The 14,306-nt window shown below is 40.7% G+C and overlaps 2 protein-coding genes across 3 annotated transcripts in view; both read left to right on the forward strand.

The window, feature by feature from the left end:
• Nucleotides 1-4,771, forward strand: part of LOC103360126 (probable ATP-dependent RNA helicase ddx6) — a 17,908-nt gene extending 13,137 nt beyond the window's left edge. The window contains exon 13 of one of the 2 annotated variants that reach the window (XM_008285790.1): nt 234-4,771. The gene's annotated coding sequence lies outside the window, so the exon portion shown is untranslated. The remainder of the gene's footprint in view (nt 1-233) is intronic. The other variant, XM_008285791.1, reaches the window with a different exon arrangement.
• A 1,268-nt stretch (nt 4,772-6,039) lies between these two features.
• LOC103360127 (mitochondrial import receptor subunit TOM40 homolog) lies at nt 6,040-13,887 on the forward strand. The gene is made up of 10 exons (XM_008285792.1): nt 6,040-6,078; nt 8,272-8,486; nt 9,697-9,764; nt 9,974-10,066; nt 10,148-10,249; nt 10,662-10,767; nt 10,914-11,036; nt 11,118-11,194; nt 12,433-12,535; nt 13,083-13,887. The coding sequence occupies exons 2-10, from the start codon at nt 8,273-8,275 to the stop codon at nt 13,220-13,222; spliced, it is 1,026 nt and encodes a 341-aa protein (XP_008284014.1). The 5' UTR covers nt 6,040-6,078; nt 8,272; the 3' UTR covers nt 13,223-13,887.
• The last annotated feature ends 419 nt before the right edge of the window (nt 13,888-14,306 follow it).

Raw genomic sequence — 14,306 nt, forward strand, 5'->3', positions numbered from 1 at the left:
AAGCTCTCTTTCCAACATGATGATAAATATGAAATCTAAACATCCAGCTGGTGTTTTTATCAGAAGACTTATTCTCATTTAATTATTTTGTTATTAGTAGTATAAATAGACAGTTGTTTTAAGGAAGAAGCAGCTCATTAAGCCTGCATTTAATTTAAAAACAAAACAAACAAAACAAAGGCAGATTTTTTTGTGTTTCTTGTTGCGCTCAGCTGTGATTTTTGTCCCATTAGACTCCGTAGTGTGCGAGCGAGTGGACGATCCGAACACGGCTGAAGTCAGTAACTGGATAATGAACCTCAGAGCCGCCTCCCTAACCGCCGTCTCGTCTTTCCTCCAGAACTCAAAGACTCACCGGGCTTTTGCACAGACATCAGCGCTTGCACACAGGCTTCAGGCAACTCTTCATTTCAACCCTTTGTTTTCAGAGCCTGTCGAATGGATGTAAAAGATGTTGTTTTGTTTATTTTTTTTTAAAATTTCATTTCCTTTTACTTTTCCCTCAAAACAGAGCTGCCTCATTATTTTTACCAATCGGGAAACGTTTTCGCACCAAATGTCGGACCGGACTAACGAAGCGAGTGTCAGAGCCGTTCCGAACCCGTCGTCCTCGGAGACGCTTTTCATCGCCCCGGCACCGCAGTCGGGTCGGTTTTTTAACGTCGCTGTGGTGCACCTCCACCAGCCGCCGCTGGCCTGTCCACTCACACTGCTGTTGTCACTTAAGTGCCTTACTTCCTCCCACGTGCACTCATCCATTCATAGCCCGCAGCGAGTACGAGCACAAAACGACAACCCGAGTCTACTCCGACATCCGTTATGCAAAAAGGGAAAGAGAGACCACACACACACACACACACACACACACACCACAGCGCAAACTTCTCCCGAAACCATCGTGAATGTGAACGTTTATTTTTTTTAAAATGTGAACGTTGCAATAAAAAAAGGGCAGCTTTATTTAAATACTGCGTGACTGTTTTTTTTCCCCCCTTTTCGTTCTGAATAACACACGAGACGACACAAGCCCCCTCTCCCCCCGATTAGTTACGGCTCTTTTTACGTTAAAACAAAAACATGAATTCCTCTTTGGGCTGGTGAACGCTGTAAATCTACGAGCCGCTGCAGCCGGCGCATGAAAACTCAAGTTTCCTCTCGATGCATTGGCGACTTGGTTCGGGACGGCGGAGATGAAAAGCGAGTCGGTCCGTCGTTTGGTGCGAAACAGCTCTTTTCCTGTCGTTTTTCTTTCCCCCCACATGCTCAGATTTTTGTGGAACAACTTTAAGCCCTGACAAATTGAAGTGGGTGAATGTATTAGTTGCCAAACTCGGACGGCTGCTGCTGCTGCTGCTGCTGCATCCGAGGCTGACTTCCAGGCTTCGCTCGTGTGACGCTGAATACTGGATGTGAAACGGCTTCACGGACCACGAAGCCTGCTGACGAAAGGACCACGTTTCAATCTTTGTGCAGCAGCAGCAGCAGCAGCAGCAGTAGGATGTTTTTCTTTCCCGGCACAGCTAATGTTTTATAATTCTATAAAAACAAACCAATGTGAGGATCATCCTTTGTGAGGGGTCGACTCTGTTTTTTGAAAGCAAAATTGTAGCATCTTTAAACAGGCAGCTGAGATTTTTATTTTTATTTTTTTTGTCCTCCCCTACAGAGCGTCACTAACGATTTAAAAAAAACAAACAAAAAGACATAAAAAAGAAAGTATTTTTGCTTTTTAAGATTTTTTTTGTCGCTTAAAGCAGTTTGGATTCGGGGGGGCACTGAGAGGCTTTAGCACTGGGTAACTTCTGGAGGTTTGTTTTTATTTTGGTTGAGTTTTGAGGAAGTTTTTTTTATTTTTTTTTTATCTTAATCTTCTCTCTGGCACCTAAAGCACCAATAAATGAGTTAAAGTTCCTCTGAAGAGCGCAGCGAACGGCTCGTTTTAGGTGCCAGAGAGCGGAGTGGAGTCGAAGCGGAGAGTTTGTGGAAAGCGTTGAAGCACTGTGATCTCCTCGAAGCCGTTTCCGTGTTTTGTGTGACGGATGATCAAAGTGCTGTGATTTGTCTTCAGCAGCTCGATCCGTGTTTTTCTTTTTATTTCCACTAGGGCAATCTTTATACGAGGTGTTTACGAATCCCGTTTGAGGAAACACAGTTGTAAATGATTCACACCAGTCGTTTACAATTACAACGAGAGAAAAAAGAAAAAAGACAAAAAAAGAAAACGCTTTGCTTCATGGACGGAGGAGTTTTTGTTTCAACCCCCTATTTTTTTATTTTTTTTTTCCCTTGAAATAGATTTTTCAGGATTTACATTTGAAGCAAAACCAAAAAAGTGGAATGTGGAGTGAGTGAGTGGATGTTGGGGTGTTTGTGTGAGTGAGTGAAGCAGGCGTGTGATGAAATGTGAGTTTAGTTGTTTACGTGAAGCTTCAACTGGGAAAATCAGTCGAACCGACGTCGTGAGGCTGAACGCGTGAACGAGTCGATCCTTCGTTTGTGTTTGTTTTTCGTTCGTGTCGTCTTTAAGTGTCAGTGCACATGTTGTCAGGGATGCGATTGTTTTCTTCTTTTTCCATCTTCTTCCTCCCAGAGTTCACGTCTGTGGACGAACATTTCATTCTGAATGAGAAACTTTCCATTTTTCTCTCCTTTGTCGTCCCATCTTTGTTTTTGTGTTGCTGATCGCGTCCCTGACTGTCGCTACGTCGTCTCCTTTGGGACCCGAAAAGCAGAAATTATGAACATCAGTCGCTGAATTTTTCAAGTTTTAGTGAAAAAGAAGGTGGATTTTTTTTCCCCACATGTTCAAAGAAATATCGATCAGACTTTTATTTGCCAAAAAATGTTTCCTCAAAAAGATATTTTCAGAGATCCGACCGGATGTTCAATCCTGATCAATCCAATCAGCTTCAGTGTCACATTTTGAGAACTTTAACTGATTTCAGAGCCACAAAAATACTTTTCTAGTTGGAAAAAAAGTACAATTTGGACGTCATAGATCCAACCTTATATTTTATTTGTTGCATTTACATCTTACACACCATAGTTAATTCTTAAATACATTAAATTTGCTTCAGTGGGGCATTTTTAGATCTATCCATCTGATTTCAGAGCCTCAAAAATGCATTTTTTAGTTGGTTAAAGTCATCATTCAATAAACCATATGCTATGTTTCTAATTTTGAAACTTTACACACAAAAGTTAATTCCTAAATATAATAAATTAGCTTCAGCGAGGCGTTTTTAGATCTTATCTAACTGATTTAGGAGCCTCAAAAATGCATTTTTTGTTGTTATTTTGACACTTTACACACCAAAATTAATCCCTGCATTAATTAAATGAGCTTCAGAGGGTTGTTTTGACATCTACAGCTGATTTTACAGCCACAAATATGCATTTTTAGTTGGTTAAACTCAGAATTTACCCGTCGTAGCTTGAACCATACGTGTTTCCTTTTTACACACCAAACTGTTTGGCTAAATGAGTTTCAGAGGGTCGCATGGCCACCTTGAGCGGATTTCAGAGCCACAAAAATGCATTTTTAGTTGGAAAAACAGTAAAATTTTCCTGTCATAGATCCAACCTTATATTTTATTTGTTACATTTACATCTTACACACCGTAGTTAATTCTTGAATACATTAAATTCGCTTCAGTGGGGCATTTTTAGATCTAACTGATTTCAGAGCCTCAAAAATGCATTTGTAGTTGGATAAACTCAGAATTTTCATGTCATAGATCCAACCGTGTGTGTTACTTTGACATTTTACACATCACAGTTAATTCCTACATTAACTAAATTAGCTTCAGTGGGTTGTGTAGAGTTCTATGACTGATTTTAGAGCCACAAAAATGCATTTTTAGTCGGCGAAACCCGTCAGTCGTCACAGAGGAGGTGATGTTGAACGTCTGTATGATTGTCTTGAATGTTATTTTTGTCATCTGTTGTTTGTGCGTCTTTTGTCTGCGCTCTGACCCGGAGCGCTGATGGGGGTGGGCGGGATATTTGTTTAAAAAAAAAAATTCAAAAAGAAAACGAGAAGACGGGTGAGGATTCGGGTACAGAAACGGGATTGCTGCCTGAGATTCTACAAATTCCTAAATAGGTGGAAATCAGAACCCCCCCACACCAGGTTAACACCTAAACTAGTATTAATTCAATTGGATCCGTCAGTTTTGCCGCTCTAACGTGGACTCACCCGCGCTGCTGGAGGCTTCTGCCAAGTTTAACGAGAACGCAGTCAGCCGAGGGTAAAGCTACGGCAGTGTTTCCCTGATTAAATTGGATTTTTAATTGGCTCCAAAAGAATTTCTGTTTGAAAGTAGCTAAAGATAAAAAGTCGTGTTTTCTCGACAACATGGATAGAAGTGGTTCCATTCTGAAACAATGTCGGTTAATTGGTCCCTTTTCAAAAGAGCTTTCTGGTGAATTTGACTTGTTTTTTCCTCCCAAAACATTTTTAAGTGTCCGACTTCACCTTGGACTTGAATTAATCCAAATCGTGAGTCTGATCATCTTCCTCCCACCGTCTCAAGAATTTTCCTTTTGATGCCATTAGACTCAAAACCGATGATTCTGATTGGGTATTACGGCTGCAAAACATGTCATTCTTGAATTGTTTTAATGCTTTTTGTTTATTTGGTTTCTCTACAAAATGCATTAAAGAGGCACACGGTGTTCCAGCAGCTCGTGTTCATCACTCTGTCCTCTACTGTTGTAATGTGGAAACACATGCAGGGCTACGAAATTCAATAAATTGACCTGAACTTTACTGTCTGTCGTCGGCTGTTTTTATTTCTCTGATCCATTCAGCATTTACAGGGTTTGATTAGAGGTCTGCAGTGAGCTGAACAAACTGAGACGATAGTTTGAATGGACTGTAGATGTTTCTGTTTTACGATAAAACTGCAGAAGAACAAGAACAAACAATGAAAGTAACAGCACATATTTGTAAAATGATCATTTTTAGCCCAATGAAACAGTAAAATGGTGTAAAAATATAAATTATTTACTGTTTTTGATCAGTTTATTTATTTATTTTTTTTTACCGTCAACGTGTAAATTATTACATTTTGTCTGATTTACTAGATATTTTCTGCAATTTAACAACACTGGGAAAATCTGTCAATGAACTGCCTAATTTAAATATTAGAGCTAAGATCTCATAATATTCTTATAGGAAATTAACGGATTTTAAATATTATGGTTTAGTCCCTATAATGGATAATACAAGTTTACCTTATTCTAATATAATTATAAAAAATGTAATAATATATACAATACATTAATACATACATACACAATAATGTAGATATAATGTACATTTCCATGATTGATTAGCATATTAAAAAGACTACTATATATATATATTTAAATTAGCCTGACACACCTAAATATAAAGGTTAATATTCAACATTATATAAAGTAAAAATCTAAAATTTTAATATCAATGTTATTGACTATTCAAACTGCCTGATTAATTTATATGATAAATTAAAGATCCAACCCTACTGGAAAACCCATATATATTTTTATATATAATAATTTTGTATGATCTTATTATTATATAATAACTGATATATAAGTTATACCTTTAGATATTTGTACTACACGTGTGTAACGGTAGTGTGTGTTTTGTCGCTGTTGCATACCAGCGACACGTTAATAAACTCTATTTGTGCTGTTTTGTGTGTTTCCTCCCTCCGGCTGCCGTTTGACCTTCATGCTATTTCTTGTTCCGTGTGACTCCGCCCTCCGAAGTGCAACCAACCGAAGGCAAATGTCTCCTCCAATCAGTGGCCTCAGAGCCCTACGTCCTGCCCCTTTTCTGCCGACCTCGCTTAGATCAGCCAATACCGCTTAAGTATTCTCCTTACGTCATCAGTGCAAAAACACGCCCTCGATTTTTTGCACACTTACCATGACTGACAGGTGACTTCACCAATCCCTTCTGAGGGCCGTGATGTGTCATCCAATCATAACAGGCGTTGGGACAAATAGGCGGGCCTTAGCGTCACTCTTCTTCTTTGGTGTCATAGGATTCAAGTTCCGGCTGCATCGTCCTCTGGAAACTACAACGTGAGTAGCATCGTTAGCTGTGTTTTATAAAACCTCCAGTTTTCACTGCAGACAGTCGGGTTGATTTAGCGGCAGCTGCCGGCTCACACAGCGGAGTCTGTTTCCTCTCTTTAGCAGCAGCGGTGTGTTCTAACGCTGTCAGCGGCGGGTGGGAAAGCTAGCTAGCACGCTAACCACTGCACTGAACGATGCTAATGAGCTAGCTTAGCTAATCATACTGGCTTCTATGAGAGGCATGGTTCATTCAAAGTGTTAGCCTCACTTTATTCAGGAAGCAGCTAGCGATCACTGTTATCTTATACTTCAGTCAGTTAACGTTATTATTACTATAAGTGGGCCGGTATGTCTCACCTGCTGCTGCTTTATCTTCATTTGAATGAGCTGTGAAAGGTTAAAGGGACACTCCACCAATTCTACACGTTCGCTAATTATTAAGGGGCTGTGTTTCTCAGCCTGTGCTCTGTGGTTCAGGTGTTAAATGTCTTCTTTTGCTCGAAATGAAGCTTTACAAACTAAAGAAAATAAGCCTGATGGTGCCATCAGGGAATGCTGCCATCTTCCTATAACCTAATTTCCATAATTAACAGAGTCTGACTTGGAAGTGACATTAATGTCAACATCAGATTTATCTGATGACTCACATATGTCTGACTTAATGCTTTACCTCCCTCTGCAGTAATTGATTCAATCCTGGCATTGGCATATTCAGACGTTCTCTTCCATCAAAGCGAAGACTGAACTCTTAAAATACTGCAATCAGCAAATCACAAACGCTGCGTTTTATATGTTGTGCACTGTGTCAAATTCAAGTTTTAAAGTTTAAGTAGTTTTGAATGTGGCCCACAGTAAATATTGTCCAAATGCTTTACTTTAAAAATATTATATCGCAAATCAAATCAAATCAAAGTGTTTGCCAGAAAAATCACAATTAGATATTTTCCCCATTTTTGTTGAGACATAACGAAAATATTCTCTTCTTACCTCAAGATGGCTCAAATGAAAATGTTTGCTGTTGATTCCTTTAGAACGTGCAGATCTTTGAAGCCCCTTTCTTTCTCTCTGCTCGCTGCAGCTGGAGCACACCAGCTCACCCACAACTCTGCTCAGAAGCTGTAAAACTTGTCCTTTTACACAATGACAAGTTGAAATTTTGGAATAATTCTGCTGTGCATGCTGAATGTGTGTTTTTGAGACTGTCATCAGTACGCTGCAGTTTCAAGGTGGAAATGCAGCCGTGGCTTCTTTTTTTTTAGCTCGTGGTGTGTCTTCAGTCACTTAAAAAGCTTCATACAGACACGTAAACAAGCTAAACAGACTTAATTTTCACTGGAGGGTTTTTAAAAAATAATACTAAAGTGCCTGAAACAGTGAGTCATAAAAGCAATTAAGCTAAAAGCTAACAATATAATGTGACTTCATCCGTGCAGTGTGTTTTAACGCTCACTGTACAACCTTCTTTATTGACTTCCTACCATCCATCCTTTGTGGTGTGAACACTGAATTAGAGATGAGAAGCTTTAGTGGAAGCAGAGCTGCGATAAATAGTTGATTGATTTAGTAACAGGCATTTTAAATTAGCTGGGGTTATAATAAATGCTGTATTGTGGGACTTCTGTTCAGGCTACACACTTGTCCCTACTCAAGTAAACACAAAATAACATAAAGATGACTGAACTTCAGCTATTTTGAAAATTATATCATCTTTTCAGTTATTTCTGGTTTCTTCCTTCTGAAATATGAGGATTAGATGTTTTTGTTTTCCACCCTTGAACTGAATGTCTGCATTTGGAGCTGCTGGTTTGAAGATATTCTCCTGATCTGTAGCAAATTTTTCATTTTATTGACAAGAAATTGAAAAATAATGTTCTGATAATGAAAATATTAATTTATTGCAGCCCTAAACGGCAGGTTTGCACGATGTGTTGGGATTGTGGAGTTAATCAGGCAAAGAAATACTGATGAAAGACGAGACTGAACTGGGCAAGAAAAGTCAGATTATCTTGACATCTGTTTCTTCAGGTCTTTGTTTTAAGTCTTTCTCTTGCAGCTTCTCCAGCGTTTTAACTTCACATGTCACATTTTTGTGTTGTGTTCATTGTTCTAACCTACAGCTGCCATTTCTTGGTTTAAACTCAATCAGTCACCCGTCCTGTGTCTCACTTTATGCCTTTGTTTCTGTCCTGACCTCCTCAGCATGGGCAGTGTTTTGGCTGCCAGCTCCCCCAACCCACCACCACCAGCCCCCGGCACTGCCGCTGCCCCCGGGTTGACGGTGCCGCCGGGCTTTGGGATGCCTCCAGTTTCCCCAGTCATACCCCAGACTGGGGCGACTTCTGGACAGCAGCAGGAGGCAGAAAACCCTCTGCCCAACCCGGGCACGTTTGATGAGTGTCATCGCAAATGCAAAGGTATTTTAACAATGTGGACTGAAACATGTAATAAAAATATAATAATGGGAGTAAATCCTTTAAAAATTAATTTGTGCCTTCAACCGGACCTCCTCAGAATCAGCTGTTGTTTTATGTACAACAATTTTAGTATACTTTATGAAGTTCTACCTTCATACTATGAATATTTCCAGGCTTCCAGGCCTTTGAAGGTCCAAATTTCTAACTTTGTAGTAGACATTTTCCATCATTTCTGAGCCTCAGAACTTCATCAGTGCAGCAGATAGACACGTGACATTTAGGAGGAAGAACACATCTGGGTTCTGGTAGAACCTGACACCAAATATTTGTTATTAGTATTTATTTACACAATTTAAACACTAAATCTTTAAATTCTGTTCATGTCCTCTGTCAGCAGCTGGTAGCATCAGTATTATGGGATGTGTCATAGTGGTACCAGGTTAATGTCTATGACATAGAGTCATAGAAACAATCATTGGTACACTGGATGTGGTTCTGGTTCTGATCATTCACCAGAGGAAACTTTACAAAGTGCATTCTGGGTAAACTTTCCAGGCTCATATCAGCATGTGTGATGGTGGTTGGTCAGAACCAGTTCTAGACAATGGAAGGACCGTTGGACCTCCACACGAGATGATTGTCTTTTAGTCTCCTTTTATTGGAACTCAAATGTGTTTTTGATTCCTGAAAATGTCATGTGTCTGTCTTCTGTACTGATGAAGTTCTGATGCTTCGAAATTAAAAAAAAAACAAAAAAACAACTGAAATTTGGACCCACCTCTATGTGCATATATACACACATGTGGACAAAATAGTTGGTGGTCCTCGGTTAATGAAAGAAAAACCCACAACGGTCAGAAATAAATTGAATCTGACCAGGGGTTCCATCATTTTTGTCCAGGCCTGTTTCATGAGTTTATTTTTTAAAATAATTCTGTTGAACCACAGTTCAAAAGCAACGTCTGATTTTCATTGGTTAATTTTCATAGAATTTTTATTTATTATTACTTTTGTCAGATTCAAGTTATTTCTGACCGTTGTGGGTTTTTCTTTCATTAACCGAGCGGTACCAACTATTCTGTCCACGTGTGTAATAAAGCTATTGTACAAAAAAATCAGCTGATTCTGAGGGGTCAGGTGGGAGCTTCATTCAGCTTTGTGAAGCATCAGAAGTGAACGAATCTGATCTGCGTCTGTTTTTCCTCCTCAGAGGTGTTTCCTATGCAGATGGAAGGCGTCAGGCTAGTTGTGAACAAAGGCCTTAGCAACCACTTCCAGGTCAGTTCAACCACATCGACGTTTACAGCAGCACAACTCTGAGCTGCTTGATGTCAGTTTTTTACACAACTCTTTAAATTACTGCCAAACGACATCTTTAAAACTCAAATTTAGATAAATTAGATGGACACCTTCTGGACTGAATCAGGTTTTAATCAGTATTTCAGTCATGCAGATGAGTTTATGTTCTGTGTTTCATCTCTTTCCAGGTGAATCACAATGTGCTGCTGAGCACCACCGGAGACTCCAGCTACAGGTTCGGTGCTACGTATGTTGGCTCGAAGCAGACTGGTCCAGCAGAGGTATGCAGCAGTAAACTCCCACCCATGAGATGTTTCCTTTGTTTATCGTCTGAGCTGTAATACTAATGTCCTGCTCTTCAGTTCTTCCCAGTCATGGTGGGCGACATGGACAACAGCGGCAGCCTTAACGCTCAGATCATCCACCAGATCAGCAGCAGAATACGATCCAAAGTGGCCTTCCAGGTAAACCTGCTCATCCCACGTCGGGCTTTAATTAGGGATGTCCTGAGCCGACCTAAACCAGAGCAGGTTCAACCAAGGCATCTTTTAACTGATTGGTATCAACACAAACCGAAGCCTGGTTCTGTGTTTATGCGTGTTGTGACGTTGCTGTCAGGATTTAAAGCGAGATGCTAGCGTGTATGTATTTATTTTCCTGTTATTTCTGACCATTGGATAAACAAAAAGGTCTATAATGCTCGAGTAGATGAAGCTACAGCTAACAAAGCTGGTTTAAAGTTTTTAAGTTGTCAATTTTTATCGTTTTGTCAGCTGTGGTAGGAACCTAAAATCTCTTTAGGAAGCACAAAAAAACCTTATCGTGTATTTCTTTTCTACTGTTCCTGATTTATTTCAACATCTGTCATGTCCTCAGACACAACAACACAAGTTTGTAAACTGGCAAGGCGACGCAGAGTTCAGGGGAGAAGATTTTACTGCGACCGTAACACTCGGAAACCCAGACGTCCTCGTCAGCTCTGGTAGGTCATCGGACGGTGAAGCTGTGGCGGATCCAGTTTACCTGCACGTTAGCATCCAAGGGCTAAAGCTAGCTTCTGTTCTAGTGCAGTTGTTTTCATATTTCTGACAACAGTGCATGAAAAACTTGTTGTCGTCCACCTGTCAGGTATCATTGTCACACACTACCTCCAGTCCATAACGCCGGCTCTGGCTCTGGGAGGGGAGCTGGTTTACCACCGCCGGCCAGGAGAGGAGGGCTCCGTGATGTCTTTGGTGGGCAGATATACAGGTGAGACGCAGTTAGAAAGTAGTCTGGACTAAAGCACATTTATGTTGTTACTCCTCCTAACAGCCTGACTGTCCTCCGCAGGCAGCAACTACATCGCCACGTTGACACTCGGCTCAGCGGGAGCTCATGCGTCGTACTACCACAAAGCCAACGATCAGGTATTTGTTTGGACATTTGCTATTTATCAGACTCGGGTCAAATAGGATCAGCTGCTGAAGCAGAAGTATGTTTGTGTCATTTCACATGGCAGAGTTGGTAAAATGTCAACCAAAGACTGTTCATTTAGTAGAAAATCTAGAAACATCCATAAATGTACACTTACTAGAACCTTGTAGGGCCCCACACAACTCCTGTCTGAGAATTCTTTCCCCATTTTCAAGGTCCAATATTTACAATTTTGGCCTCTGTTGGAGCCAATAAAACATTTGAACCATCTGTAAACTATTTTGTCTGTGTTCTCACCAAATGTCCTGACTTTGAGAGGGATGTTTCTGCAGATATTTAAACCTGAAATTCTTTTCTTAGGTATTATGGGTTTTTTTTAGGAGTGAAAATACAAAAATCTTAAGGTCTAAAAACATACGATTCTCAGAACTCCACCACTTTATTTTGCATAGATTAGAGACCCAAAAACTATTTACAAATCTCCTTACATCGCAGCAAGACACCACAAATGCACTGTCCCCAATTTCAAGCATGGTGGTGGCAGCATCATTATGTGGTGATGCGTTTTTTTTTCCATTTTCAAAGACCACTCAATACAAATTTGGCTTCTGCTGGACCTACTTACTCATTTGGAGATTCTGGAAACAGTTTTGTCTGTGTCCTCACCAACTTTCACGGCTGTGTAGAGCAGTGACGTGCAGTCAAGGGAGGCAGGTGAGATAAGAGAGCTTTTTATGTGTAAAACAAACAAAAACAAAAACCCAGATCTGAAAACATGAGTTTCTCCAAATTCAGCTAAAATATGTTTTTTTAAATGTATTTTTGGTCCCAAAAAGTGAACAAAAATCTGACACAGTGCAGCTGTCTGAATTGACACTGACTGACCCTTGTGTTGGTTAACTTTGCTTTAAAAGTTTACAAATCTGGGGCGCCGCTATAGCTCACCGGGTTGAGCTGGCGTCCTATGTGTAGGGCTACAGTCCCCATGTGGAGGTCATGAGTTCGAATCCCGCTCATGACCCTTTCCCACATGTCCTCCCCCCATTCTTCTCCCTTATGAACAAAGGCCAAAAAAATAACTTTGAAAAAAAAAAAGGTTTACAAATCTGGCGCTCAGATGTTTGTTGGAACAGCAAATCCCTGCAGGTACACTTGCAGGAGAAGAGGTTCCACTGTGACTTCCTGTTCTGCCTCCGTCAGGTTCTACCTGTCTAACTCTTCTCGTCAACAGCTGCAGGTCGGAGTCGAGTTCGAGGCGAGCGGCCGGATGCAGGACACCAGCGTATCGTTTGGCTACCAGCTAGATGTGCCTAAAGCTAATTTACAGTTTAAAGGTATGATGTGTAGCACTGTTCTCGTTTATCCCAGCTAGGTTTAATATTTGTGGCTGGCTGGAGGTCATTATGCTTCAATGGAGACTTTGTCATGGTGCCCTTCTGTTAGCTAAACTCCCACATCTAACTGCAGTAACAACCAGTAAGAGGCTCCCCCTGGTGGAGCACCCAGCTACTACAGCTAACCTACAATACCTGAAGTGTCTATCATCTAGAACAGGGGTGTCCAATCCTGGCTTTGAGGGCCACAATCCTGCATGTTTTAGATGTTTCCCTCTTCCAACACACCTGATTAATATGATCAGCTCATCGTCAAGCTCTGCAGATGCCTGGTAACCATCCTGATCATTTGAATCAGGTGTGTTGGAAGAAGGAAGCATCTAAAACATGCAGGATTGTGGCCCTCGAGGACCAGGATTGCCCACCCCGATCTAGAAGAATTACATTGGGTATTGGCAGATGCTAACTGCTACATGACTGGGATGTGATCAGGAGCTTTGACTTGTTCTTTCAGTAAACCCCTCTACCTCTGTGGTTCTTTGTCCAGGTTCAGTAGACAGTAACTGGATAGTCGGCGCGACGTTAGAAAAGAAGCTGCTGCCGTTGCCGCTCTCCCTGGTACTCTGCTCCTTCCTCAACCACCGCAAGAACAAGTTCCAGTGCGGCTTTGGCGTCACCATCGGTTAGAATTCGGCCGGACGACGGGGTAGTCGGACCCCACGGACGGACGGACGGACGGACGGACGGACTCGCTTCGGACGAACAGACTATGCCGTGTACACTGCTGTGCCCCATCATCTCAGTCTGTCGCCATGTTGTCGGTTTCCCCAGATCCTGTTTCATCTCATGTGGTGAATAGAAGCTAATAATGTAAATCTACTCTCGATCTTTAATCCTAAAAGATGAATCGCCTGAAGGATCAGTAGCGTAATGACGAATGTGATCGGTCAGGAATTTGTTGACTGTGGACTCGGACACACAAACCCATAGACGACAGCACGACGGAGTGACGGAGCTCTTTGTCTCTGAGTTCGGTGCCTGTCACGTTTGGTTTCCAGGTTTGAGTTTTATTCCAGTCTTTCTTTTTGTTTTGTTTTGTTTTTTTTACTGTAAAGTCTGTCTTGGTGTGCAGTGAATGAAATCGTTGTCATTTGCTTGTTAAACGGTTTATTGGTTACAGGAGAGTTTATCAGCTGTTAGGAAGGAGCGTACTGTACTGTACTGTATGTCATGTTCACAATCCATCACTTGTTTTGTTGCCTTTTTTTTAACGTTACATGCATATGGAACAGTATATATGACCTGTATATACCTCTTGGAAACTGATAAATTCAATTTCTTACAAAAAACGGCACGACTTTGTTGTTTTTTATTTTTATTTTATTACCGTTGATCCCAGACACCATCTCCCATGCTCATTAAAGCACTTTTCAGACATAAATGTACAACATTGCTGCTTCGTTGATTTGATAACGTTACAGCATTCTGTCATCTAGATATTGGTTACTTTGATCTTGATGTTTTAACACACTAATATCCAGATTTTAATGTTTTAGTGTGCTAATATCCATATTTCTGATGTTTTGCTGCACTGATATTAAGTTTTTTGATGTTTGCTGCATTTATATATAGATTTTTTTTGTTTTGGTGCAATAATATCCAATTCGTGATGATTTGGGGCATTCATATCCAGTTTTTTTGATGTTTTGGTGCTATAATATCAAAGTTTTTGATGTTTTGCTGCATTTAAATACAGATTTTTTATGATTTG

The sequence above is a fragment of the Stegastes partitus genome, unplaced genomic scaffold (assembly GCF_000690725.1).
Source record: "Stegastes partitus isolate 25-593 unplaced genomic scaffold, Stegastes_partitus-1.0.2 Scaffold417, whole genome shotgun sequence".
In the NCBI taxonomy this organism is placed as follows: Eukaryota; Metazoa; Chordata; class Actinopteri; family Pomacentridae; genus Stegastes; species Stegastes partitus.